Source organism: Oncorhynchus keta, chromosome 20 (assembly GCF_023373465.1).
Source record: "Oncorhynchus keta strain PuntledgeMale-10-30-2019 chromosome 20, Oket_V2, whole genome shotgun sequence".
NCBI lineage: Eukaryota > Metazoa > Chordata > Actinopteri > Salmoniformes > Salmonidae > Oncorhynchus > Oncorhynchus keta.
In genome coordinates this window covers 36,792,106-36,819,985 of record NC_068440.1, presented here as the reverse complement: position 1 = coordinate 36,819,985, position 27,880 = coordinate 36,792,106, and the positions used below count along the sequence as shown (strand labels likewise).

The 27,880-nt window shown below is 42.5% G+C and overlaps 1 protein-coding gene and 1 pseudogene across 1 annotated transcript; both read left to right on the top strand.

The window, feature by feature from the left end:
• The first annotated feature begins 2,407 nt into the window (after positions 1-2,407).
• Positions 2,408-4,710, top strand: LOC127910123 (uncharacterized). Its single transcript, XM_052473181.1, has 3 exons — positions 2,408-2,450; positions 3,129-3,217; positions 3,982-4,710. Exon 3 carries the CDS (start codon positions 4,018-4,020, stop codon positions 4,699-4,701), a length of 684 nt encoding a protein of 227 aa, XP_052329141.1. The 5' UTR covers positions 2,408-2,450; positions 3,129-3,217; positions 3,982-4,017; the 3' UTR covers positions 4,702-4,710.
• Positions 4,711-14,355: 9,645 nt separating this feature from the next.
• LOC118371390 (unconventional myosin-Ig-like) overlaps positions 14,356-27,880 on the top strand; it is a 94,951-nt pseudogene continuing 81,426 nt past the window's right edge.

The window sequence follows — 27,880 nt, the reverse complement described above, 5'->3', positions numbered from 1 at the left end:
TGACCAGAGAGAGACTGTCAAAGAATATAGCAAAGAGCTGCTGTTGATAAGTGTGTATGTTTTAATTTTCTCTTCACCGCTGTCACTGTTTTTATTCAACATTATTACAAAACATAAAACGCCCTTCTCTCGCGCTGCAGGTGCAATGAATGAGTAGACAAGTGTAACTGATAGCCCTTTTTATTATTATTTTAATATGGAGGAATATTTCACTTTCTCTGGTCATAGGAACAACATGAATTTATGCATGCGTATTGGTTATGCGGTACGACTCGAGATACGCCATCAGGTGGAAGACTGTCCCCTCTCTCTGGTCAGTCTCACCAGAGGAAAGGAAGGAGAGAGCAGGGACCATGAGAGATGGACCCTCTTCTGCTCTCTTGCTCCCTCCCTCTACTGAGAATAAGGCCATGTTCAAAACAACTGAACTCTTTACTCTGAAATCTCAGACTTCCCGAATTCAGTGCGTTCAAGACAACTGGGAACCTGGATGATCATCGTTTTAAATTTTACATTTCTTTTAAATAAAAAAGCAAATGATTTAAATTTATGCACAGCTGTGCCTTGCAAGTGCTACACCAACTGATCTATTTTGTTATCAAAGCTTGAGTTTTAAAATATAATATGGTCTGAGAAGAACAATATTACCAGGCCAGGCACATAGCCAATATGCTGTGATAATGTATTAGGCCTACTGCTCGTCATTCCCACAACAAATGTTTTATTAGGTTAATGTTACATTTTTAAAGTAATGTTTTAAAAAACAATGGGAGTTGTTGTCCACAAAGCGGTGTTGCTCCCGCCTTTTCTTTCTTTTTTATTGGTGGATACATTCGATGAGGGTTGTTGACGTCAACCCGAGAGATGCTATGCTACTAGCCTCATGTCATGAATATGCATAGCCATCTCGAGACAACTCCAATATAAAGTGTTTTTTTCTCAAAGTTGCCGGGATGTCACGTGTCCTACTTATATCAGTACACTCGTAACAACTTAAGCATTACGAAACTTCTATTCAGTCAAATTTACCTCATGTAGCAAATAAGCCATACATTTTTTAGTTCGACACACTCTCATTGACCTGCATACAAAAGCTCCTTGTTTGGTGGGCAAAACAAGGGGAAAAAACGCCTCCTGCCGGAGGGAGACAGATTTTCCGCCGAGTTGGGCCTCCCTCTTCTACTCTGGTAGAAGGCAAAAAGGCTATGCTGCGGACGCGCTACGGGGTGTGGGACATCATCTATAATAATATGGCTGCTCTAAATTATTTTGACCAGCAGGTGCCACTAGTGTACACTGTGTTGATCAAAGCCCAGAGTAATGAACCTATTTGACACAATTCGCTGAAAACCTCAATGCTTCAGAATGATTTGTGTCCATCACTAGTTATTGACGCATAGCAACTCAAAGGAGTCAGAGGTTCATAAAAAATAAAAAAACTCTAGTCTGCTCTCAACTCCGTGAGAGATCGGTAGATTGCGATATTGAGTCGTTTCATCTTACCGTCCAAATGGAACTTATGCAGCCGGCTATACACTCATATCTAGGGCACTAGATAAATTGGACTTATTGGAAAATGCATTCATTTGCGAAGTAAGTCACAAGAAGGCCCCGTTCTGTGGGTATTTGCACACTTGTCTACACTTTGCATATCCGTTAGCGATGATTCTAATGATAACCTTCTGTTAGAAACGGAAAGGTTTTCCCAAAAACCTTCTCAAATGAATGTTAATTAAAAAGTAGCCTATGCCTACCTGGCAGAATGATTATTTGCTTCAAACCAGGTGGTCATTTTACGAACTCTGCCATCACATGAGTGCTACAGAAACACTGCTTAGCTCTTCCTGGTCTCTTCCTGGTGCACACTTGCACGCCAAAACATCAAAATGTTTTTATTTCTCCCCCCAGACCTCTAAAATGGTCTCCTGATGTGGTTTAAACATTGTTGTGGACTTAGAACATTCAATTCTGAAATGTTTTCTTTTTGAAAACTGAAACTATTCGGGGGGAAACGGAAATCTGGAAAAACTAAATGGAATCAGGCAAAAAAAATGTAACTGATTTTATAGGGCCCTACTTATCCCCTGTGGACCGAGTGGTAAACATTCTCCATTCAGGCTGCAAAGCCATCCATTTCCTCCTTAACTAGTTAATGTCGAGAATGTGGGAAAATATGCATGCTTTCTTTATGAAACACAATTTTTCACCTCCATGCTGGATTAGCTAATGCTAGTCCCAGATGTTGCATATCACATTCAGCCAATAAGACTGCTACAACCTGAGGTGGTGTCACCTGTGGTCATTGCTCACCTCTATGCCCTTTCCCCAGTATTGTCATGGAGGGAACACCCGTGGAGGTGCTTGGCGTCCCCGATGATATCCTTGCCTCTGTTAGAATGGTTGACAAGCTCACAATACACTTCCAACGACCAGGGAACGGGGGAGGAGAGGTAAAGAGAGTACAGTTTCCATCCTACAGCCCAGGACAGGCCTTTGTCATGTTTGAGGATCCAGAAGGCTTATCGAATGGATGAAACTACAGATATCTATTTTTTTTTAGGTACACATAGTCTAATATTAGTTTGTGATAATGTACTATTTGCTACAGAATATATGGATACAGTGGGGCAAAAAAGTATTTAGTCAGCCACCAATTGTGCAAGTTCTCCCACTTAAAAGGATGAGAGAGGCCTGTAATTTTCATCATAGGTACACTTCAACTATGACAGACAAAATGAGAAAATAAAATCCAGAATATCACATTGTAGGATTTTTAATGAATTTATTTGCAAATTATGGTGGAAAATAAGTATTTGGTCACCTACAAACAAGCAAGATTTATGGCATTCACAGACCTGTAACTTCTTCTTTAAGAGGCTCCTCTGTCCTCCACTCGTTACCTGTATGAATGGCACCTGTTTGAACTTGTTATCACTATAAAAGACACCTGTCACCTATTTTGTTTGTCATAGATAAAGTGTACCTATGATGAAAATTACAGGCCTCTCTCATCTTTTTAAGTGGGAGAACTTGCACAATTGGTGGCTGACTAAATAGTTTTTTGCCCCACTGTACATTTGTGGTAAAAACCATGTCATTCATCTAACTTCCTCTCCTCTCTGTTGCAGTGGCTGCACGTGTGTTGCAGCGGACCCATGTCTTAGAAGTGGATGGGCAACACTTTCCTCTTAAAATCAGGAATGCTGACACGCCTGAGGTAGTAAGAAGACACATCATATTGCAATCAATGTCCTGTAAAAAGTATGGTTACAATTTCCTTTATAGAACCTTTAATTTACCAGGAATAAACTATTTTTGAGTTGAGCTGGCAAGAGGTCAGGACAAAGTAGTCAGCATGTAAATACAATACTTTACATGAAAAACAATTAGTGGTCAGCATGTACATACAATACTTTACATGAAAAACAATTAGTAGTCAGCATGTAAATACAATACTTTACATGAAAAACAATTAGTAGTCAGCATGTAAATACAATACTTTACATGAAAAACAATTAGTAGTCAGCATGTACATACAATACTTTACATTAAAAACAATTAGTAGTCAGCATGTAAATACAATACTTTACATTAAAAACAATTAGTAGTCAGCATGTAAATACAATACTTTACATGAAAAACAATTAGTAGTCAGCATGTAACTACAATACATGAAAAACAATTAGTAGTCAGCATGTAAATACAATACTTTACATGAAAAACAATTAGTAGTCAGCATGTAAATACAATACTTTACATGAAAAACAATTAGTAGTCAGCATGTAAATACAATACTTTACATGAAAAACAATTAGTGGTCAACAAAATTATTTTTCTCAATCAGAGCTTTAAACTCAGTAAGCAACACCATCTACCTTCAGTTTTCAAGTCGTTTTGCAGGTCATCCCAAGACCAACGAGCGTTGCAGAAGAGTTATATTTTTCTCTCGTTTTTATTTTATGTGTTATGTGTGTGTCGCAGGTGGACGTGCCAGTCAAGGCCGATCTGGATGTGAGCATGTTCTCCAAGGACAGCGAGGAGGTGCTCCAGATTCCCCAGCTACCCATTCAGGGCTCCTTTCAGAAGTTCAGTGTAGTGAAGGCCCAACTGCAGCAGGTCTTACCCCAGGACACAAGCACCCTGCGCCACAGCAGCCCTTCGCCATCCAGTCTCAATAGCCATGCCTCTGGGGCCATTTCCAAATCCTCAATCCGCTGCAACCCATTTCCCAGCCCGCAAGCAACCGGGTATGTTGGGGACAACTTGACCCATGTGAGGAACACATCCCCCAAACCAGTGGAATCCATCTCCCAGACCCCATCTTGCAGTGAGGTCTTCTTCATAACGGACGCAGATGTGCTCTGTTATGCCCTGTGCGTCAGGAAAAAGGACATTGATTCCATTCTTGGAGGCCACACAACTCAAATGGATGTTAAGCCAGCTGAAGGTTCAGACCTCCGCTTTGTTTTCCTTGAAGGGAAGAGTCCAGAGCGGGTTATGGAAAAGCTGCAGGTTTTTCTCAACAAGCTTCATTTAAGACTACGAACTCAAGAAATCCCACTATGGACACTCGATCGCGACCGACAGGTTAGAATTCATCAACTGGTTCAGAAGTATAATATAATTTATCCTACTGTCCTCGTCAATCAGGTTGGAGATCTCCTCCGCCTTGTAGGACCTTCAAGGAAAGTTATGAGATGAAGCAGAGGCTCCTGGGAAAACCCATAGACCTACTACCAGCTGGGCTAACAGGGAGGGTAGTGGACAGCAGTACCCATGGTGCTCCCATCCCATGGGCTCCTGGCCCCGCACCGGACCCTGTGTCTGCTACTGCACCAGATTACTAGTAAATGAACTACATTTTGCAGTAGCTTGGTGATAGTGGAACTAAATTCAAATCTAGATAGTGTTTGCAGTAGTTCACTACTTGTTGTCATGTAGCAGTGTAGCTAACTACTGGAACTACATACTATGTTTTAGCCGTGTAGCCAACTACTGGAACTACACACTACGTTTTAGCCGTGTAGCCAACTACTGGAACTACATTTTTGGCTAAAATAAAATGAGTGAAGTAGGCCATCATTTCCATTTTTGGGCATCAGACCAACCCGTTTCTCACTTGAAACCTCGTTTTTGTGTTTAGGCTAAATTACACAATTACATGACCCTAAAGTGATCTCTTCTTGCAATTTGTAGTCTAACATTTCAGATTTAGATATGATCCGTTTTCACAAAGTAGTTAAGTAAACTATTTTTCTTAACTTCTTCCAGTGTAGCTGTCTTTTCTGATTAGTTTTCCCAACACAGAAAAATACCAGGGTGAGCCTGGCTCCCGTTCATCCCAGGCAAATCTATTCTCTGTCCTGGTACCCAAATGGTGGAACAAGCATTCAGTTCCCCTAAAATCAGGACAGTCTGAGTCACTGCCCATCTTCTGAAAACCCACCTCTTCAGTATCTTTAACTAACACCCTTGTTGACACTGGCACTACCACTACTCTTTTCTTACTAGCTTTGATAATTTATTAAGGAAAAATGTACTGACTAGGTCGGTGATATGTGGTTGTCTCACCTAGCTATCTTTAAGATGGATGCACAAACTGTGCAGTGACTCTGGATAAGAGTGTCTGCTGAATGACAAAAAATGGCATGTTTAATGAACATGGATGGGTTGTAGCAAGGGGCTACAGTCGGCGCTGTGCCCTCTACACCCAGAAGTCACTCTGATTCCCCGGCTAAAATAAAAGAGCATAGAGTTACACGGGAGGTCTTGAGGCCAGAAAGGGCGGATGATGTGTTGGTGCCCTCTGCTGGAACTCAAATGCCAGTGTTGAAAAATAAGTCATTACTTCCAAAAAGTCCTACGAACACAATACAATGGAAGAATGTGCTTTCAAGCAAGAAAAAGCCCCTAACAGGTTACTAGTTTAGATGGAGACACCTGTAATGAAAGTGGCTTGGCCTGTTTATTTTATAATATGCTGTGGGGTAAAAATGTTCAATTCACATGTATACACATTTTGTTTTGTACGTTTTTTTCTTCTTGGACAAATTGATTTCTGTATTTTCTAATATTTTCTTTCTCGTGATACGAATCTATTCTAAATGTGGTTTATTTTATATATTTGTGTAAATTAATCCTTTAACAATATGCTGATGGGGCGGCAGGGTAGCCTAGTGGTTAGAGCGTTGGACTAGTAACCGGAAGGTTGTAAGTTCAAACCCCGAGCTGACAAGGTACAAATCTGTCGTTCTGCCCCTGTTCCCAGGCTTAACCCACTGTTCCCAGGCTGTCATTGAAAATAAGAATTTGTTCTTAACTGACTTGCCTGGTTAAAAAAAACAGTAACTATACTCTAGGAGTGGACTTTCTTAATCTACTCTATCTGTTTTGATTATGTGGAGCAATTATTTAGAGATGATCTCATCTTTTTTGTCTGGAAACTGTTCCTGAAATGTGGTAATTTTAACTCATCCATCACATGACAATTCCTTTCGCCTTGTCATTGTCTGTTACTGTGGCAGTCTGTTACTGTGGCAGTCCGTTACTGTGGCAGTCTGGGTCCATGCGTTTGCCTTAGTATCTGCCTTAGTACTGTGCTTGTTCTTGTCAGACTGATTCTGAGTGTTAACTTCTGGACCCGGAGTTCCGTGAATGGTGATGGACCCAGAAGCAGATGAGAGTGCTCACCAGCCTGCCCTCTGCGTCCCTTCCTGAGCAGGAAGTGAGGCGGCCCCACGCAGTCGACATGACACAACACAACGCACACTGACAGAGAGAGGAAGTAGTGATCAGAGTTGAGCAGGTTAGGAGGGGGTGAGTGGTAGTGCAGTCTATTATAAGCACTTTAAACGGCATAGATCACTTTTAGAATGCTCAGTGATTAATCAAGCACTTTTAGAATGCTCAGTGATAATCAAGCACTTTTAGAATGGTCAGTGATAATCAAGCACTTTTAGAATGCTCAGTGATAATCAAGCACTTTTAGAATGCTCAGTGATAATCAAGCACTTTTAGAATGCTCAGTGATTAATCAAGCACTTTTAGAATGGTCAGTGATAATCAAGCACTTTTAGAATGCTCAGTGATAATCAAGCACTTTTAGAATGCTCAGTGATAATCAAGCACTTTTAGAATGCTCTGTGATAATCAAGCACTTTTAGAATGCTCAGTGATAATCAAGCACTTTTAGAATGCTCTGTGATAATCAAGCACTTTTAGAATGCTCTGTGATAATCAAGCACTTTTAGAATGCTCAGTGATAACCAAGCACTATTAGAATGCTCAGTGATAATCAAGCACTATTAGAATGCTCAGTGATAATCAAGCACTATTAGAATGCTCAGTGATAACCAAGCACTATTAGAATGCTCAGTGATTAATCAAGCACTATTAGAATGCTCAGTGATAATCAAGCCTTCCGAGAAGCAAAAACAACACTCCAGTGCACTTCAGGAAGTAAAGGTCACACACAGAACACTAATGTCTCTAGAGAAACCGCTCGATTGACATATTGTTAAATTGGCTTTAGCAGTGTTACTGCATTGTGTTGTTTAATCAATGAGAGCCATGAGGCTTTATGTTAAATGCCCGCACCAGTAGAAATCCACTTTCTCGAGCTGAAAGAGGATGGCCAGACGAGTTTAGGCAAATTTGTTTTTGCATGGCCCTGTGCCCCAGGTGCGGTTACAGCATTGGGCCAGTCACCGAAAGGTTGCTCGTTTGAATTCCAGATCCGACTAGGTGAAATATCTGTTCATCTGCCCTTGAGCAAGACGGTTAACCTTAATTGCTCCAGGTTCGCCATCAATAATGACTGACCTCTGGCCGTGACCCCACTTTCTGAGGATGTCTCGGGGGAGTGGGATATGCAAAAGAAACACATGTCCATTTCACACGACACATATAGTGGGGAGAACAAGTATTTGATACACTGCCGATTTTGCAGGTTTTCCTACTTACAAAGCATGTAGAGGTCTGTGATTTTTATCATAGGTACACTCCAACTGTGGGAGACGGAATCTAAAACAAAAAACCAGAAAATCACATTGTATGATTTTTAAGTAATTAATTTGCATTTTATTGCATGACATAAGTATTTTAGATTCCGTCTCTTACAGTTGAAGTGTACCCATTGATAAAAAATGACAGACCTCTACATGCTTTGTAAGTAGAAAAACCTGCAAAATCAGCAGTGTATCAAATACTTGTTCTCCCCACTGTATGTGAAACAGGACAAACATAAGCACCTCCTCTTTGTTTGATTCTTTTCAACCATTCCATTGATCCTAAAAGAGAACTCTCCACCCACCAGGGGTACCGGGGCCATGGAAAACCAACTCGCTCATTGCTTCAATAGTTAGGCTATCCATATTACCAGAGCTTATGTTCTTTATTTTTCTATGGCGGATTCGCGCCTGCAATTTAGATAATGCATTGATATATACAGTTGAAGTCGGAAGTTTACATACACCAAATGCATTTAAACTCAATTTTTTTTTTCTTCTATTTTTGTTTCATCAGACCAGAGGACATTTCTCCAAAGAGTACGATCTTTGTCCCGTGTGCAGTTGCAAACCATAGTCTGGCTTTTTATGGCGGTTTTGGAGCAGTGGCTTCTTCCTTGCCGAGCGGCATTTCAAGTTATGTCGATATTGGACTCGTTTTACTGTGGATATAGATACTTTTGTAAGTGTTTCCTCCAGCATTTTCACAAGGTCCTTTGCTGTTGTTCTTGGATTGATTTGCACTTTTCGAACCAAAGTACGTTAACCTCTAACAGACAGAACGGGTCTCCTTCCTGAGCGGTATGGCGGCTGTGTGGTCCCATGGGGTTTATATATCACCACCCTACATTATATCACCACCCTAAACCTACATTATATCACCACCCTAACCCTATATTATATCACCACCCTAACCCTACATTATATCACCACACTAACCCTACATTATATCACCACCCTAACCCTACATTATATCACCACCCTAACCCTACATTATATCACCACACTAACCCTACATTATATCACCACCCTAACCCTACATTATATCACTACCCTAACCCTACATTATATCACCACCCTAACCCTACATTATATCACCACCCTAACCCTACATTATATCACCACACTAACCCTACATTATATCACCACCCTAACCCTACATTATATCACCACACTAACCCTACATTATATCACCACACTAACCCTACATTATATCACCACCCTAACCCTACATTATATCACTACCCTAACCCTACATTATATCACCACCCTAACCCTATATTATATCACCACCCTAACCCTACATTATATCACCACACTAACCCTACATTATATCACCACCCTAACCCTACATTATATCACCACACTAACCCTACATTATATCACCACACTAACCCTACATTATATCACCACCCTAACCCTACATTATATCACTACCCTAACCCTACATTATATCACCACCCTAACCCTACATTATATCACCACACTAACCCTACATTATATCACCACCCTAACCCTACATTATATCACCACCCTAACCCTACATTATATCACCACCCTAACCCTACATTATATCACCACCCTAACCCTACATTATATCACCACCCTAACCCTACATTATATCACCACCATAACCATACATTATATCACCACCCTAACCCTACATTATATCACCACACTAACCCTACATTATATCACCACCCTAACCCTACATTATATCACCACCCTAACCCTACATTATATCACCACCATAACCATACATTATATCACCACCCTAACCCTACATTATATCACCACCCTACATTATATCACCACCCTAACCCTACATTATATCACCACCCTACATTATATCACCACCTCAACCCTACATTATTACACCACCCTAACCCTACATTATATCACCACCCTAACCCTACATTATATCACCACCCTAACCCTACATTATATCACCACCCTAACCCTACATTATATCACCACCCTAACCCTACATTATATCACCACCCTACATTATATCACCACCCATTATATCACCACCCTAACCCTACATTATATCACCACCTAACCCTACATTATATCACCACCCTAACCCTACATTATATCACCACCCTAACCCTACATTATATCACCACCCTAACCCTACATTATATCACCACCCTACATTATATCACCACCCTAACCCTACATGATATTTCACCACCAACTACTTTTGGCCAGAGCCCTATGGGTCCTCGTCAAAGCTAGTGCACTACATAGGAATAGGGTGCCATTAACTAGTGTACTACGTAGGGAATAGGGTGTCATTAACTAGTGCACTACATAGGGAATAGGGTGCCATTAACTAGTGCACTACATAGGGAATAGGGTGCCATTAACTAGTGCACTACATAGGGAATAGGGTGCCATTAACATTGGGAATAGGGTGTCATTAACTAGTGCACTACATAGGAATAGGATGCCATTAACTAGTGCACTACATAAGGAATAGGGTGCCATTAACTAGTGCACTACACAGGAATAGGGTGCCATTAACTAGTGCACTACATAGGGAATAGGGTGCCATTTGGGATGTAGCCAAGAAGAGATGATGTATGCTGCTGTGGAGTCAGAAGCAGCAAATACCCTGATACTTTCCAGGAGATACAAAATCAAATCAAATACAATTGTATTGGTCACATACACATGGTTAGCAGATGTTATTGTGTAGTGTTATAGTGTGGTGAAATGCTTATGCTTCTAGATCTGACAGTGCAGCAGTATCTAACAGGTAATATCTAACAATTCCACAACAAAACCTAATACACACAATCTAGTAAAGGAATGGGAATATAGAAATATAAAATATATGGATGAGCAGTGACAGAGCGGCTGAGATGCTAGATATAGATATAGATAATATAGAATAGATAGTGTAGTATACAGTACATATGAGATAAGTATTGTGATATATGTATATATTCTTAAAGTGGCATTATTAAAGTGACTAGTGTTCTGTTTATGCAAATTACATTAGCCTACATTAGCTCAACCGTCCCGTGGGAGGTAGCCTAGTGGTTAGAGCGTTGGACTAGTAACCAAAAGGTTGCAAGGTTGAATCCAAGAACTGCCGAGGTAAAAATCTGTCATTCAGCCCCTGAACAAGGCAGTTAACCCATTGTTCCTAGGCTGTCATTGAAAATAATATTTTTTCTTCAATTACTTGCCTAGTTAAATAAAGGTTAAATAAAAAATCATGAAGAAGTTAAAGTGGCCAATGATATCAAGTCGGTAGGCAGCTGCCTCTCTGTGCTAGTGATGGCTGTTGAACAATCTGATGGCCTTGAGATAGAAACTGTTTTTTCAATCTTTCTGTTCCAGCTTTGATGCACCTGTACTGACCTCGCCTTCTGGATAGAAGCAGGGTGAACAGGCATTGGCTCGGGTGGTTATTGTCCTTGATTATGTTTTTTTGCCTTCTTGTGACATCGGGTGTTATAGGTGTCCTGGAGGGCAGGTAGTTTGCCCCGGTGATGCGTTGTGCAGACCTCACTACCCTCTGGAGAGCCCTGCGGTTGTGGGCAGTGCAGTTTACGTACCAGGCGGTGATACAGTCCGACAGGATGCTCTCGATTGTGCACCTGTAAAGTGAAGTTAGTGAAGTTTTCGTGACAAGCCACATATTTTCAGCCTCCTGAGTGTACATATCCCCAACAATTTCAGATTGTCGGGGATATGTACACTGAGGAACTCCACTGCTGCTCTCCACCACCCTCTCCACTGCTGTCCAGTCGATGTGGAAAGAGGGTTCTCCCTTGCTGTTTCCTGAAGTCCACGATCATCTCTTTGTTTTGCTGACATTGAGTGAGAGATTATTTTCCTGGCACCACACTCCGAGGGCCCGCGCTCCTCCCTGTAGTCTGTCTCGTCATTGTTGGTAATCAAGCCTACCACTGTGTTGTCTGCAAACTTGATGATTGAGTTAGAGGCGTGCATGGCCACGCAGTCGTGGGTGAACAGGGAGTACAGGAGGGGCTGAGAACACACCCTTGTGGGGCCCCAGTGTTGAGGATCAGCGGAGTGGAGATGTGGTTTCCTACCTTTACCACCTGGGGCGGTCCGTCAGGAAGTCCAAGACCCAGCTTCACAGGGCACTGTTCTGACCCAGGGCCTCGAGCTTAATGATGATCTTGGAGGGTACTATGGTGTTGAAGGCTGAGCTGTAGTCAATGAACAGCATTCTTACATAGGTATTCCTCTTATCCAGATGGGACAGGGCCATATGCAGTGTGATGGCAAATCTATTGTCTATTCTCTGTCGGAGAGAAGGAGAGCCCACAGTCTTTGGCAGCGGGCCGCGTCTGTGGCATTGTATTGTCATCAAATCGCACAAAGAAGTTGTTTAATTTGTCTGGAAGCAAGCCGTTGATGTCCATGACGGGGCTGGTTTTCTTTTTGTAATCCGTGATTGTCTGTAGACCCTGCCACATAAGTCTCATGTTTGAGCCATTGAATTGCAACTCCACTTTTTGTCTATACTGACACTTTGCTTGTCCGATTGCCTTACGGAGGGAATTACTACACTGTTTGTATTCGGCCATGTTCCCAGTTGCCATGCCATGATTAAATGTGGTGGTATGTGCTTTCAGTTTTGCACGAATGCTGCCATCAATCCACAGTTTCTGGTTAGGGAAGGTTTTAATAGTCACAGTGGGTACAATATCTCCTATACACTTCCTTATAAACTCACTCACCGAGTCAGCATATTTGTCAATGTTGTTCTCTGAGTCTACCCAGAACATATCACAGTCCACATGATTGAAGCAATCTTGAAGCGCAGAATCTGATTTGTCAGACCGGTGTTGGATAGATCTAAGCACAGGCGCTTCCTGTTTTAGTTTCTGCCTATAGGAGAGGAGCAACAAGATGGAGTCATGGTCAGATATGCCGAAAAGAGGGCGGGGGAGGGCCTTGCATGCATCGTGAATGTTAGAGTAGCAATGGTCGAGTGTTACTCGCTCGTGTACTGCAATCGATATGCTGATAGAATTTAGGTAGCCTTGTTCTTAAATTAGCTTTGTTAAAATCCCCAGCTACAATAAATGCTGCCTCAGGATATATGGTTTCCAGTTTGTATAAAGTCCAGTGAAGTTCCTTGAGGGTCGTCTTGGTATCAGCTCGCTGGGGGATATACACGCCTGTGACAGTAACCGAGGAGGTTCTCTTGGGAGATAATACGGTTGGCATTTGATTGTGAGGAATTCTAGGTCTGGTGAACAAAATAACTTGAGTTCTTGTATGTTGTTACAATTGCACCATGAGTTGTTAATCATGAAACATACACTTCCATCCTTACCGGAGAGATGTTTATTCCTGTCGGCGCGATGCACTGAAAATCCCGTTGGCTGTACTGACTCCGACAGCATATCCCAAGCTAGCCATGTTTCCTTGAAACAGAGTATGGTACAATCCGGGATATCTCTTTGTAAAGCAACTCTTGCCCTGATTTGGACATTAGAGAGAAATATACTCGGAAGCGATGGGTGGTGTCTGCACATCCGAAGCCTCACTAGAAGACCGCTCCGGCACCCTTTCCAGGAAATGCCCTTATCCTTCCCAGGAGATACCTTGATCCTTCCCAGAAAATACCCTGATTCTTCCAAGGAAATAATATCCTTCCCAGGAGAAGAGGGCATTTTGTCCTCAAATTTACAGCTAATTTACAGGCTTAATTGTAGATTGTTGGCAGTGATTCGAGCCTCTGTGTCTCAGTGTTCAGTTGGTTTTCTTCTTAATTTCAGATCAATTATCTTTGCGGAGTGGGGTCTTTCTATGGAAGAGTGATAGACAAATAGATAGATACACAGACAGAGATATAGAGGGGAGAGAGAGGAAGAGAGAGAGGTGGAAAAGAGAGGGGAAGGCTAAGAGAGATACAGTATGACTTTCTTGTTGTCATAAGCCTCTGCAATGGTTCACTCAGTGGTTTTCCTCTGAAACAAGGAGGTCTGGTGGCAGGAAGAGAGAAAGACGAGATGGAGGATGCAGAAGTGTTTTCTGTGTTTAATGATAGTTCTTCGCTGTCCCATTATATATATACCCGCCGCACGCACGCACGCACGCACGCACGCACGCACGCACACACTACAGAGAAGCCGACCACAGCCCTCGTTGACTTGACTAAGCAGCACCCCACACCACAAAAGAACAGAGTTATGCCACACCCACACCCACGCCCACAGCACACTGCCTCAACTCCACTTTCACTACCGGGCCCCAGCAGCACTAGACTATTCTGCCTGCCTGCCTTTGCATCACTTCTCTCTCTTCCTAGAGTCCTCTACTCTCTCTCTCTCTCCCCTTAGAGATTTCCGTTTCTTCTCTATCTTCTCTTGTCATTCTGTCTGTCCGTCAGTGTGGAGGTGCTGGAGGGCCTGGAGTTTGGGAAGTCTGATTTTGTCGTTCTGGACGAGGTGAACATAGAGCAGTTTATGGAGAACCTGAAGCTGAGGTAAGGCCTAATTGCAGAGAGTATGAGGTAGAGAGTATGAGGTAGAGAGTATGAGGTAGAGTATGAGGTAGAGAGTATGGGGTAGAGAGTATGGGGTAGAGAGTATGGGGTAGAGAGGTATGGGGTAGAGAGTATGGGGTAGAGAGTATGAGGTAGAGAGTATGAGGTAGAGAGTATGAGGTAGAGAGTATGAGGTAGAGAGTATGGGGTAGAGAGTATGGGGTAGAGTATGGGGTAGAGAGTATGGGGCAGAGAGTATGGGGCAGAGAGTATGGGGCAGAGAGTATGGGGCAGAGAGTATGGGGTAGAGAGTATGTAAGAGGCTGATGGTGACTCCGGTCGAGGAATGGAGGTTGGGAAGGATGAAGTAGGTACAACACAGGGATGGAGATGAGAGGAGGCTGTCATAGTGGTTGTGGCACAATGGATGTCTTTATCAGCCCTCAGTCCCCTCAACCTCGCAACATTGGAAACTTTTCAGTGCCTCCCTTATCCTCTAAAATTCTACACCTTGGGAGTAGGTCCTACCATGGATTAATACAGTACATTTTGAAAGTATTCCGACCCGTTGAGTTTTTCCATATTTTGCTACGTTACTGCCTTATTCTAAAATATATATTTTTTAAACGATCTTCATCAATCAACACACAATACCCCATAATGACAAAGATTGTTTTATTTTGTAGAATATTATGGAAATGTATATAAAAAAACAGAAATACCTTATTTATACAAGTATTCAAATCCTTTGCTACGAGACTTGAAATTGAGCTCAGATGCATCCTGTTTCCATTGATCATTCTTAAGATGTTTCTTCAACTTGATTGGAGTCCATCTGTGGTAAATTCAATTGATTGGACATGATTTGGAAAGGCACACACCTGTCTATTTAAGGTCCCACAGTTGACAGTGCATGTCAGATCAAAAAATCAGTTTTAAGGAATTGTCCATAGAGCTCAGAGACAGGATTGTGTCGAGGCATAGATCTGGGGAAGGGTACCAACAAATGTCTTCAGCATTGAAGGTCACCAAGAACACAGTGGTCTCCATCATTCTTAAATAGAAGAAGTTTGAAACCACCAAGACTTTTCCGAAAGCTAGCCGCCCGGCCAAACTGAGCAATCGGTGGAGAAGGTCTTTGGTCAGGGAGGTGACCAAGAACCCGATGGTCACTCTGACAGAGCTCCAGAGTTCCTCTGTGGAGATGGGAGAACATTTCAGAAGGACAACCGTCTCTGCAGCACTCCACCAATCAGGCCTTTATGGTAGAGTGGCCAGACAGAAGCCACTCCTCAAAAGGCATGTAAAGGATCTCAGATGAACAGTGCAAAGTACAGAGAGGTCTGTGATGAAAACCTGGTCCAGAGCGCTCAGAAACTCAGACTGGGCGAAGGTTCACCTTCCAAAAGGACAATGACTCTAAGCACACAGCCAAGACAGCGCAGGAATGGCTTTGGGACAAGTCTCTGAATGTCCTTGAGTGGCCCAGCCAGAGCCTGGACTTGAACCCAATCGAACATCTCTGGAGAGACCTGAGAATAGCTGTGCAGCGACACTCCCCATCCAACCCAACAGAGCTTGAGAGGATCTGCAGAGAAGAATTGGAGAAACTCCCCAAATACAAGTGTGCCAAGCTTGTAGCGTCATACCCAAGAAGACGAGGCTGTAATCGCTGCAAAAGGTGCTTCAACAAAGCACTGAGTAAAGGGTCTGAATACTTATGTAAATGTGATATTGCAGGTTTTTATTGAAATACATTTGCATTTCTCTAAACCTGTTTTTGCTTTGTCATTATGTGGTATTGTGTGTAGATTGACGAGTGGGGAAAACCTATTTAATCCATTTTAGATTAAGGCTGTAAATGTAACAAAATGTGAGAATAGCCAAGGGGTCTGAATACTTTCTGAATGCACTGTATTTGATTTTGAATTTGAGGACTTTTTTGAGGTATAAAACAAATATATATATATATATAAATAAATAAAATATTGAATTTGGCCTGTACTAGTATTGCCGATAGAAATGCATTGTATAAAACATTTATAAATATCAAAACGACAGTCAATTTAAAAATAATAAGGAATAAGTGTCTGTCCTATATCTATGACATATAAGAAAGCTCAGGAAATATTTTAGGTTGGACCCATATTTAACCCTTTATTTTTGTTGGCACAAATCTACCTCCATTCTTCCATTCGTTTTTATGTGTTACCTTCAGACGAGTCCTGTGACACTTGTAGAGGTCATAAAGAAACCCGTTTGGACGTTTTTGTGAGAAGACCGATTTTAAACACCATTATAGCTCGCCACCATCCACCGCAGATGCAGAAGGCTACATAGGAGGAATGAATATCTAGTTTAAAACTGAAGGATTTTGATGGGGATGTTTTTAAATGTATTTTACTTAGATTGACACACGTGTGAGGATTAAAGCAGTGCTATAAACTATTGTTTGTACAATAAGCTAAGTGAATGAGAGAGAGAGAGAGAGAGAGAGAGAGAGAGAGAGAGAGAGAGAGAGAGAGAGAGAGAGAGAGAGAGAGAGAGAGAGAGAGAGAGAGAGAGAGAGAGAGAGAGAGAGAGAGAGAGAGAGAGAGAGAGAGAGAGAGAGAGAGAGAGAGAGGAGAGAGAGAGAGAGAGAGATATCCCACCCTCTCTCATTGGTTGCTGATATGAACATATACAGTTCTGCCCTCAGAAACAGTCACGTAAATAAATGCATAGAAATCGTCATCGATCATTGGTAAAGACCTGAGACCAAACTCATTTAGTTAGTGACACCTACTTTTCTCTGCTCTATTCGCTCTCTTCGTGACTGTTTTTTGTTTGTTGCAGTGATGTATTGTGTTAAGTTCAAGGTGAATCGGGTTTTGTCCTTTGTCCTCTATTTTGGGTGCAGTGTTTACTTCATGCAGATCCCTATTAGCTACTGCACATGCAGATCCCTATTAGCTACTGCACATGCAGATCCCTATTAGCTACTGCACATGCAGATCCCTATTAGCTACTGCACATGCAGATCCCTATTAGCTACTGCACATGCAGATCCCTATTAGCTACTGCACATGCAGATCCCTATTAGCTACTGCACATGCAGATCCCTATTAGCTACTGCACATGCAGATCCCTATTAGCTACTGCACATGCAGATCCCTATTAGCTACTGCACATGCAGATCCCTATTAGCTACTGCACATTCAGATCCCTATTAGCTACTGCACATGCAGATCCCTATTAGCTACTGCACATGCAGATCCCTATTAGCTACTGTCTATTGTTTTCACTATATATTTTACCTCTTGGGGATGTTATTCGAAAACATAATGTAAACTTTCACTGCTATGCGGATGACACACAGCTGTACATTTCAATGAAACATGGTGAAGCCCTAAAATTGCCTCGCTAGAAGCATGTGTTTCAGACATAAGGGAAGTGGATGGCTGCAAACTTTCTACTATTAACTCGGACAAAACAGAGATGCTTGTTCTAGGTCCCAAGAAACAAAGAGATCTTCTGTTGAATCTGACAATTAATCTTAATGGTTGTACAGTCGCCTCAAATAAAACTGTGAAGGACCTCGGCGTTACTCTGACCCTGATCTCTCTTTGAAGAACATATCACACCATTTCGAGGACAGCTTTTTTCCATCTACGTAACATTGCAAAAATCAGAAACTTTCTGTCCAAAATGATGCAGAAAAAATTAATCCATGCTTTTGTCACTTCTAGGTTAGACTACTGCAATGCTCTATTTTCCGTTACCCGGATAAAGCACTAAATAAACTTCAGTTAGTGCTAAATACGGGCTGCTAGAATCCTGACTAGAACCAAAAAATTTGATCATATTACTCCAGTGCTAGCCTCTACACTGGCTTCCTGTCAAAGCAAGGGCTGATTTCAAGGTTTTACTGCTAACCTACAAAGCATTACATGGGCTTGCTCCTACCTACCTCTCTGATTTGGTCCTGCCGCACATACCTACACGCACGCTACGGTCACAAGACGAGGCCTCCTAATTGTCCCTAGAATTTCTAAGCAAACAGCTGGAGGCAGGGCTTTCTCTCCTATAGAGCTCCATTTTTATGGAACGGTCTGCCTACCCATGTCAGAGACGCAAACTCGGTCTCAACCTTTAAGTCTTTACTGAAGACTCATCTCTTCAGTGGGTCATATGATTGAGTGTAGTCTGGCCCAGGAGTGGGAAGGTGAACGGAAAGGCTCTGGAGCAACGAACCGCCCTTTGCTGTCTCTGCCTGGCCGGTTCCCCTCTTTCCACTGGGATTCTGCCTCTAACCCTGTTACGGGGCTGAGTCACTGGCTTGCTGGGGCTCTCTGCAAGCGTCCCTGGGGGGGTGCGCCACCTGGGTGGGTTGATTCACTGTTGTGGTCGGCCTGTCTGCTGCCCCCTTGGGTTGTACCGTGGCGGAGATCTTTGGGGCTATACTCGGCCTTGTCTCAGGATGGTAAGTTGGTGGTTGAAGATATCCCTCTAGTGGTGTGGGGGATGTGCTTTGGCAAAGTGGGTGGGGTTATATCCTTCCTGTCTGGCCCTGTCCGGGGGTGTCCTCGGATGGGGCCACAGTGTCTCCTGACCCTCCTGTCTCAGCCTCCAGTATTTATGCTGCAGTAGTTTATGTGTCGGGGCTAGGGTCAGTTTGTTATATCTGAGTACTTCTCCTGTCCTATTCGGTGTCCTGTGTGAATCTAAGTGTGCGTTCTCTAATTCTCTCCTTCTCTGCTTTCTTTCTCTCTCTCCTCGAGGACCTGAGCCCTAGGACCATGTCCCAGGACTACCTGACATGAGGACTCCTTGCTGTCCCCAGTCCACCTGGCCATGCTCCTGCTCCAGTTTCAACTGACCTGAGCTCAGGACCGTGCCCTGGACTACCTGACATGAAGGCTCCTTGCTGTCCCCAGTCCACCTGACTGTGCTGCTGCTCCAGTTTCAACTGTTCTGCCTTATTATTATTCGACCATGCTGGTCATTTATGAACATTTGAACATCTTGGTCATGTTCTGTTATAATCTCTACCCGGCACAGCCAGAAGAGGACTGGCCACCATAGCCCGGTTCCTCCTCTAGGTTTCTTCCAGGTTTTGGCCTTTCTAGGGAGTTTTCTAGCCGTGCTTTTACACCTGCATTGTTTGCTGTTTGGGGTTTTTAGGCTGGGTTTCTGTACAGCACTTGAGATATCAGCTGATGTAATGAAGGCCATATAAATAAATTTGATTTGATTTGATTTGATTTACTGCACATTCAGATCCCTATTAGCTACTGCACATTCAGATCCCTATTAGCTACTGCACATTCAGATCCCTATTAGCTACTGCACATTCAGATCCCTATTAGCTACTGCACATGGCAGATCCCTATTAGCTACTGCACATGCAGATCCCTATTAGCTACTGCAACATGCAGCAGCTACTCTTCCTGGGGTCCACAAAACACACAAATACATGACAAAGTACAGAACAGTATCAAATCAAATCAAATCAAATTTATTTATATAGCCCTTCGTACATCAGCTGATATCTCAAAGTGCTGTACAGAAACCCAGCCTAAAACCCCAAACAGCAAACAATGCAGGTGTAAAAGCACGGTGGCTAGGAAAACTCCCTAGAAAGGCCAAAAACCTAGGAAGAAACCTAGAGAGGAACCGGGCTATGTGGGGTGGCCAGTCCTCTTCTGGCTGTGCCGGGTAGAGATTATAACAGAACATGACCAAGATGTTCAAATGTTCATAAATGACCAGCATGGTCGAATAATAATAAGGCAGAACAGTTGAAACTGGAGCAGCAGCAGTCAGGTGGAATGGGGACAGCAAGGAGCCATCATGTCAGGTAGTCCTGGGGCACTGTCCTAGGGCTCAGGTCCTCCGAGAGAGAGAGAAAGAAAGAGAGAATTAGAGAGAGTATATGGGGGTGGCCAGTCCTCTTTTGGCTGTGCCGGGTGGAGATTATAACAGAACGTGGCCAAGATGTTCAAATGTTCATAAATGACTAGCATGGTTGAATAATAGTAAGGCAGAACAGTTGAAACAGTACTAGACAAGAACAACATAAGACATAGACAAGAACAACATAAGGTATTACATTAAATAGAAAATAAAATACAAAATTAGTTGCAGTATTTATTGAAAAGACACCAAGAGACAACAAAATTACTATTTACACACTATTAAAATATACAGTACATATTCATATATATACAGTTCAATTCAATTCTTTAGAGGCGCTGAGATACAAGATGCATTTGTTTCACTTTTTCAGGTAAGACCCAAATGCAGACTGTGTCGAAGTAACACGTTTATTACAGCAACATGGGCAGGAAAACGACAGGTCAAGGCAAGCAGGGGTTGATGGTCCAGAGTAGTGGGGCAAAGGTACAGGACGGCAGGCAGGGGTTGATAGTCCAGAGTAGTGGGGGCAAAGGTACAGGACGGCAGGCAGCGGTTGATGGTCCAGAGTAGTGGGGGCAAAGGTACAGGACGGCAGGCAGGGGTTGATAGTCCAGAGTAGTGGGGGCAAAGGTACAGGACGGCAGGCAGGGGTTGATAGTCCAGAGTAGTGGGGCAAAGGTACAGGAGAGCAGGCAGGGTCAGGTCAGGCAGAGGTCCAGAGTAGTGGGGCTCAGGGCGGGCAGAAAGGTCAGAACCGGGAAACCTAGAAAGCAGGAACAAACAAGCGACAGGAGCAGATGGAAACCCACTGGTAGCCTTGACCAAACAGAACAAACTGGCAACAAGACAAACAGAGAACACAGGTATAAATACACAGGGGATAATGGGGAAAAAGATGGGCGACGCCTGAGGGGGGTGGAGTCAAGCACAAAGACAGGTGAAACAGATGAGGGAGTGACACATTTGTATTTGTTTTTTAAAGCTAAACTTGCCTGACTAACCTCTGGTGGCTGAGTATTCCATGATGACATGGCTCTATTCAATACTGAGTGATGCATTAAATCTGTTTTTTTTTGGTTTGGGTACAGTGAAGAAACTCTATAATAGTATGTCTAGTGGGGTATCTATGTCTGTTGGAAGTCTATGCAAATATATTATACAAGTGGTTATTAAGCTTTTTCAACACAAAAATGTTTCTTAAAAAGACTAGAAGAGAAGTAGTTTTAATTTATCCTCAACCGCTTAACCATGAATGACTGTCATACATGTTGTGGATGTTAGTTCTGTGTTTTCAGTTAAGGTCAAGTCTTTCTTTGCTGCACCTGACCATTATTTATATATATATTTGTTTATTTATGTATCTCTCTCTCTCTTAATTCAATTCAAAGGGCTTTCTTGGCATGGGAAACATGTGTTTACATTGCCAAAGCAGACAGACAGATTTTAAGTTTGGTAAAGTTGGGACATGCCTTCCCTTGAGACAGTGAGAAACCACATATAAACCATTAGTCTGCGATGCTGCCATCTTCAGAATCCTGTGTGAAGTTTAAAAGGAGTTAAGAGTATTTCACAGTAGTAGTAAAACATGCTGTTTATTAGTTGGATGACCTTCTGGGGCCGCAGCAGACACACTAGGGGCCTCAGACACGCCAGGGGCCTCAGCAGACATGCCAGGGGCCGCAGCAGACACACTAGGGGCCTCAGCAGACACGCCAGGGGCCTCAGCAGACACGCCAGGCGCCTCAGCAGACACGCCAGGGACCTCAGCAAACACGCCAGGGGCCTTAGCAGACACGCCAGGGGCCTCAGCAGACACGCCAGGGGCCTCAGCAGACACGCCAGGGGCCTCAGCAGACACGCCAGGGGCCTCAGCCCTGGATGGTGTATACACCATATCTTTAATTCCCTGAAGTTCCCATTAGTTTTATCAGGCCCGGCCTGACCCCATGGCAACGTCTGCAGTAACAGTCAGATAGAAAAAGGTTGAAGAGAAAGAAAAGTTCTCTAATAACATCCCTTAGGGATTCAACTAAAACAACTTCATTTGTCCGCTTTGGGCAATTACTACTAGACCAACGGCTGCCACAGACAGTTTCAGTGACTCTAAGATCCAAGTCTTAGTATAATGATCTAAATGACTGTTTGTAGCCGTGTTGGTTATCACAGGTTGTGATAGATATATATTTTTTTGTTTAGCAGGTCATGGAGTTGATTATTGTAACTTGTGATGTACATCCTACATTTCCACACAGAAATAGGCAATTAGGTTTAATATCAGCAGGATAGGTGCCACAAGTAAAATCAATACCCAGGCAAGTTAAACAAGGTGGAGAAAGCGACTTCTCTTGAGACACAATTTGTACATGCTTCCTGTTCTCACTTCCCATGCTTCCTGTTCTCACTTCCCATGCTTCCTGTTCTTACTTCCCATGCTTCCTGTTCTTACTTCCCATGCTTCCTGTTCTCACTTTCCATGCTTCCTGTTCTCACTTCCCATCCACGTCAATTCCTATAGTTTTGGGGTGGGTGTGTCCGTTTTGAGAGTAGGTGGGAGGTTTGAGTTTAGATGCACAGATATGTGGGTTTTTAACATTAGGGTGTTTCTCTGTGAAATGGCCTACCCTGTTGCTGTGTAAACATTGCTCTCAGCACAACGGGCAAGGTGTTAATGGGGTGGAACCTTACTGTTGAGTGTGTGTAGACTATACATAGAAGCTTTTCTGTGGCACAAATGATTGTTATCAAAAGGATTTTGTTCTGTTTTCCTACATTTCTATTTGGATAGTTAAAATTCAAGCCTTTTCAAAAAAAAGAAAAAAAGCTGAAACCATACTTCAAAAAGCTAAAATAACGTCAGCTCTGTGTCTGTCTCTGTGTCTGTCTCTGTGTTTGTCTGTGTGCCTGGTAGGTTTCAGAGAGCACGTATCTACACCTTCATAGGAGAGGGGGTGGTGTCAGTCAATCCTTACAAACAGATGGACATCTACGGGAAGGAGGACATCAATGCTTATCGCGGCCGGGAGCTGTACGAGAACCCTCCCCACCTGTACGCTGTGGCCGAGGCTGCGTACAAGGCCATGAAGAGACGAGCCAAAGACACCTGCATCGTCGTTTCAGGTCTGTCTCACACTCCATGTTACACAACACCTCACACTCCAATCATCATAATTTACCTCCTTTAGTCCTGCAAGCCTGTTTGACCTTGGTTAGCTGGTTCTGAGAGGGTCAGAGAGCATGGTGAATAGATAGTTAGGATCTTATCTGGCTAAACATCTCAGTGTTCTGCTCGCTAAACATATCTGTTCTGCTCACTAAACATCTGTGTTCTGCTCACTAAACATATCTGTTCTGCTCACTAAACATCTCAGTGTTCTGCTCACTAAACATCTCAGTGTTCTGCTCGCTAAACGTATCTGTTCTGCTCACCAAACATCTCAGTGTTCTGCTCACTAAACATTTCAGTGTTCTGCTCACTAAACATCTCAGTGTTCTGCTCACTAAACATCTGTGTTCTGCTCACTAAACATCTCAGTGTTCTGCTCACTAAACATCTCAGTGTTCTGCTCACTAAACATCTCAGTGTTCTGCTCACTAAACATCTCAGTGTTCTGCTCACTAAACATCTCAGTGTTCTGCTCACTAAACATCTGTGTTCTGCTCACTAAACATCTCAGTGTTCTGCTCACTAAACATCTCAGTGTTCTGCTCACTAAACATCTCAGTGTTCTGCTCACTAAACATCTCTGTTCTGCTAACTAAACATCTCAGTGTTCTGCCCACTAAACATCTCAGTGTTCTGCTCACTTAACATCTCTGTTCTGCTAACTAAACATCTCAGTGTTCTGCTCACTAAACATCTCAGTGTTCTGCTCACTAAACATCTCAGTGTTCTGCTCACTAAACATCTCAGTGTTCTGCTCGCTAAACATCTCAGTGTTCTGCTCACTAAACATCTCAGTGTTCTGCTCGCTAAACATCTCAGTGTTCTGCTCACTAAACATCTCAGTGTTCTGCTCACTAAACATCTCAGTGTTCTGCTCACTAAACATATCTGTTCTGCTGACTAAACATCTCAGTGTTCTGCTCACTAAACATCTCAGTTTTCTGCTCAGTAAACATCTCAGTGTTCTGCTCACTAAACATCTCAGTGTTCTGCTCGCTAAACATCTCAGTGTTCTGCTCACTAAACATCTCAGTGTTCTGCTCACTAAACATCTCAGTGTTCTGCTCACTAAACATCTCAGTGTTCTGCTCACTAAACATCTCAGTGTTCTGCTCACTAAACAGATCTGTTCTGCTCACTAAACATCTCAGTGTTCTGCTCACTAAACATCTCTGTTCTGCTCACTAAATATCTGTGTTCTGCTCAATAAATAACAAAACGAGGCCCGCAATCACTTTATGAAAACATCTTTTTACCATTCTGTCTGTCACTATCTATCTGACTGGTTATCAGTTCCCCACTTCTCCAGAACATGATGCGTATTGGTCTCCACTTACTGTTGGTGAAATGGGCTTTTCTTAGTTGCACTAACTCATAATGTCCTATTTCCTCATCTACTGTGTGTACTTATAGCAGGCTATTGATGCAGGTTAGTGTTTTTCTTCACAAACGTTGTTCTGCAGGCAGCTCTACAGAGTGGTCCCTAGCTGGCACACCCACAAAGTCATACAAATCGGCATTTAAATCTAACCCTAACCACACTAATGCCTAACCCTAACCTTAAATTAAGCTAAAGAATTTTTATAAAAATCATGAATTTGACAATATAGCCAATTTAGACTTTGCAGCTGGCTTATCTAAGGGAAATTACTCAGTTCTGACTCTAGGATAAGACTAATGACAATAAATGTTAACCTGCTTACATTAGTCACATGAAGAGTAACATCATGGTTGGTGACTGACAGTAGAGACACACTTTAACTACAGGATAGGTGGGTCCCGCGCGGGACAGTTGAGCTAAAGTAGGCAAATGTGATTAGCAAGAGGCTGTAAGTAACAAGAACATTTCCCAGGACATAGACATATCTGATATTGGCAGAAAGATTTACAAGAATTGAAGCTAACTGCACTGTCCAATTTACAGTAGCTATTGCAGTGAAAGTATACCATGCTAATGTTTGAGGAGGGTGCACAGTTATCAACTTGAAAAGTTAATAATAAACCATTTAGGCAAATTTGGCAATCTTTGATACAGCATTTTAAACAAATGCAATGATTCATTGGATCAGTCTAAGACTCATGTTTTTTTTATTTTAATGATATTTTACCAGATCTAATGTGTTATTCTCCTACATTACATTATTCTCCTACCATTTCCTTTCAAATGGTATCAAGAATATGCATATCCTTGCTTCAGGTCCTGAGCTAGAGGCAGTTATTTTTGTCATTTTTGGTGAAAATGGAAGAAAAAAAATCAGATCCTTAAGTTAAGGTGTATTCATGCCATAAATAAACTTCAATTTACAACGCATTATCTTATATCGTAGAAGTGCAAATATAAACAGTACCAGTCAAAAGTTTTGGACACACCTACTCATTCAAGGATTTTCTTTATTTTTTACTGTTTTCTACATTGTAGAATAATAGTGAGGGCATCAAAACTATGAAATAACACATATGGAATCATATGTGTATTAAACAAATCTAAATATGTTTGAGATTCTTCTAAGTAGCCCACTTTGCCTTGATGACAGCTTTGCACACTCTTGTCATTCTCTCAACCAGCTTCATGAGGTCGTCACCTGAATGCATTTCAACTAACAGGTGTGCCTTGATAAAGTTAATTTGTGGAATTTATTTCCTTCTTAATGCTTTGAGCCAATCAGTTGTGTTGTGACAAGGTAGGGGTGGTATACAGAAGATAGCCCTATTTGGTAAAAGACCAAGTCCATATTAATGCAAGAACAGCTCAAATAGCAAATAGAAACGTAAGTCCTTCATTACTTATAGACATGAATGTCAGTCAATCAGCAACATTTCAAGAACTTTGAACATTTCTTCAAGTGCAGTCACAAAAACTATCAATCACTTTGATGAAACTGTCTCTCATGATGACCGCCATAGGAAAGCAAGACCCAGAGTTAACTCTGCTGCAGAGGATAAGTTCATTAGAGTTACCAGCCTCAGAAATTGCAGCCCAAATAAATGCTTCACAGAGTTCAAGTAACAGATACATCTCTACATCAACTGTTCAGAGGAGACTGTGTGAATCAGGTATTCATGATCGAATTGCTGCAAAGAAACTACAACTAAATTACACCAATAAGAAGAAGAGATTTACTTTGGCTAAAACACGAGCAATGGACATTAGACTGGTGGAAATCTGAAGAGTCAAAATTTGAGATTTTTGGTTCCAACCACCGTGTCTTTGTGAGACAGTATGTGAACGGATGCTCTCTGCGTGTGTGGTTCCCACCGTGAAGCATGGAGGAGGAGGTGTGATGGTGTGGGTGTGCTTTGCTGGTGACACTGTCAGTGATCTATTTAGAATTCAAGACACACTTAACCAGCATGGTCACCACAGCATTCTGCAGCGAAACGCCATCGCATCTGGTTTGAGCTTAGTGGGACTATCATTTGTTTTCAACAGGACAATGACCCAACACACCTCCAGGTTGTGTAAGGGCTATTTGACCAAGAAGGAGAGTGATAGAGTGCTGCATCAGATGACCTGGCCTCCACAATCACCCGACCTCAACCCAATTGAGATGGTTTGGGATGAGTTGGATGGCATTGTGAAGGAAAAGCAGCCAACAAGCGCTCCTTCAAGACTGTTGGAAAAGCATTCCAGGTGAAGCAGGTTGAGAGAATGCCCAGAGTGTGCTGTCAAGGCGAAGGGTGGCAACTTTGATGAATCTCAAATATAAAATATATTTTGATTTGTTTTACACTTTTTAGGTTACTACATGATTCCATATATGTTTTTTTCCTAGCTTTGATTTCTTCACTATTATTCTACAATGTATAAAATAGTAAAAATAAAGATAAACCCTTGAATGAGTAGATGTGTCCAAACTTTTGACTGGTACTGTATATCTACTAATTTATATCTGGTTGCAAAATCTGCTAGTAATGTACATGAACTGCTACATACATGTAGATGTTGTGAGCTGTCTGTGTGTCCCAGGTGAAAGTGGCGCCGGAAAGACAGAGGCTAGCAAATACATCATGCAGTACATCGCAGCCATCACCAACCCCAGCCAGAGAGCAGAGGTCGAGAGGTGAGTCATCCGTGTTAAAGGTCAACCAGGAGGTGTCACTGGGTTCAGAAGGTTCAGAGGAGGCTCCTTTGTCCCCTGTTAAATAACACTATATATTTGACTGGGTTAGAGTGGAGATTCTGGAAGGACATACAGCATATGCTGCATCAGTGGCAATGTCAGAATGTTAGAGACAGCCTATAGGGAGGAGGCCTATAGGGAGGAGGTTAGAGACAGCCTATAGGGAGGAGGCCTATAGGGAGGAGGTTAGAGACAGCCTATAGGGAGG

Excerpts from the sequence above, each read along its gene's own strand:
- LOC127910123 (XM_052473181.1), top strand. The coding sequence starts at position 4,018 with ATGTTCTCCAAGGACAGCGAGGAGGTGCTCCAGATTCCCCAGCTACCC.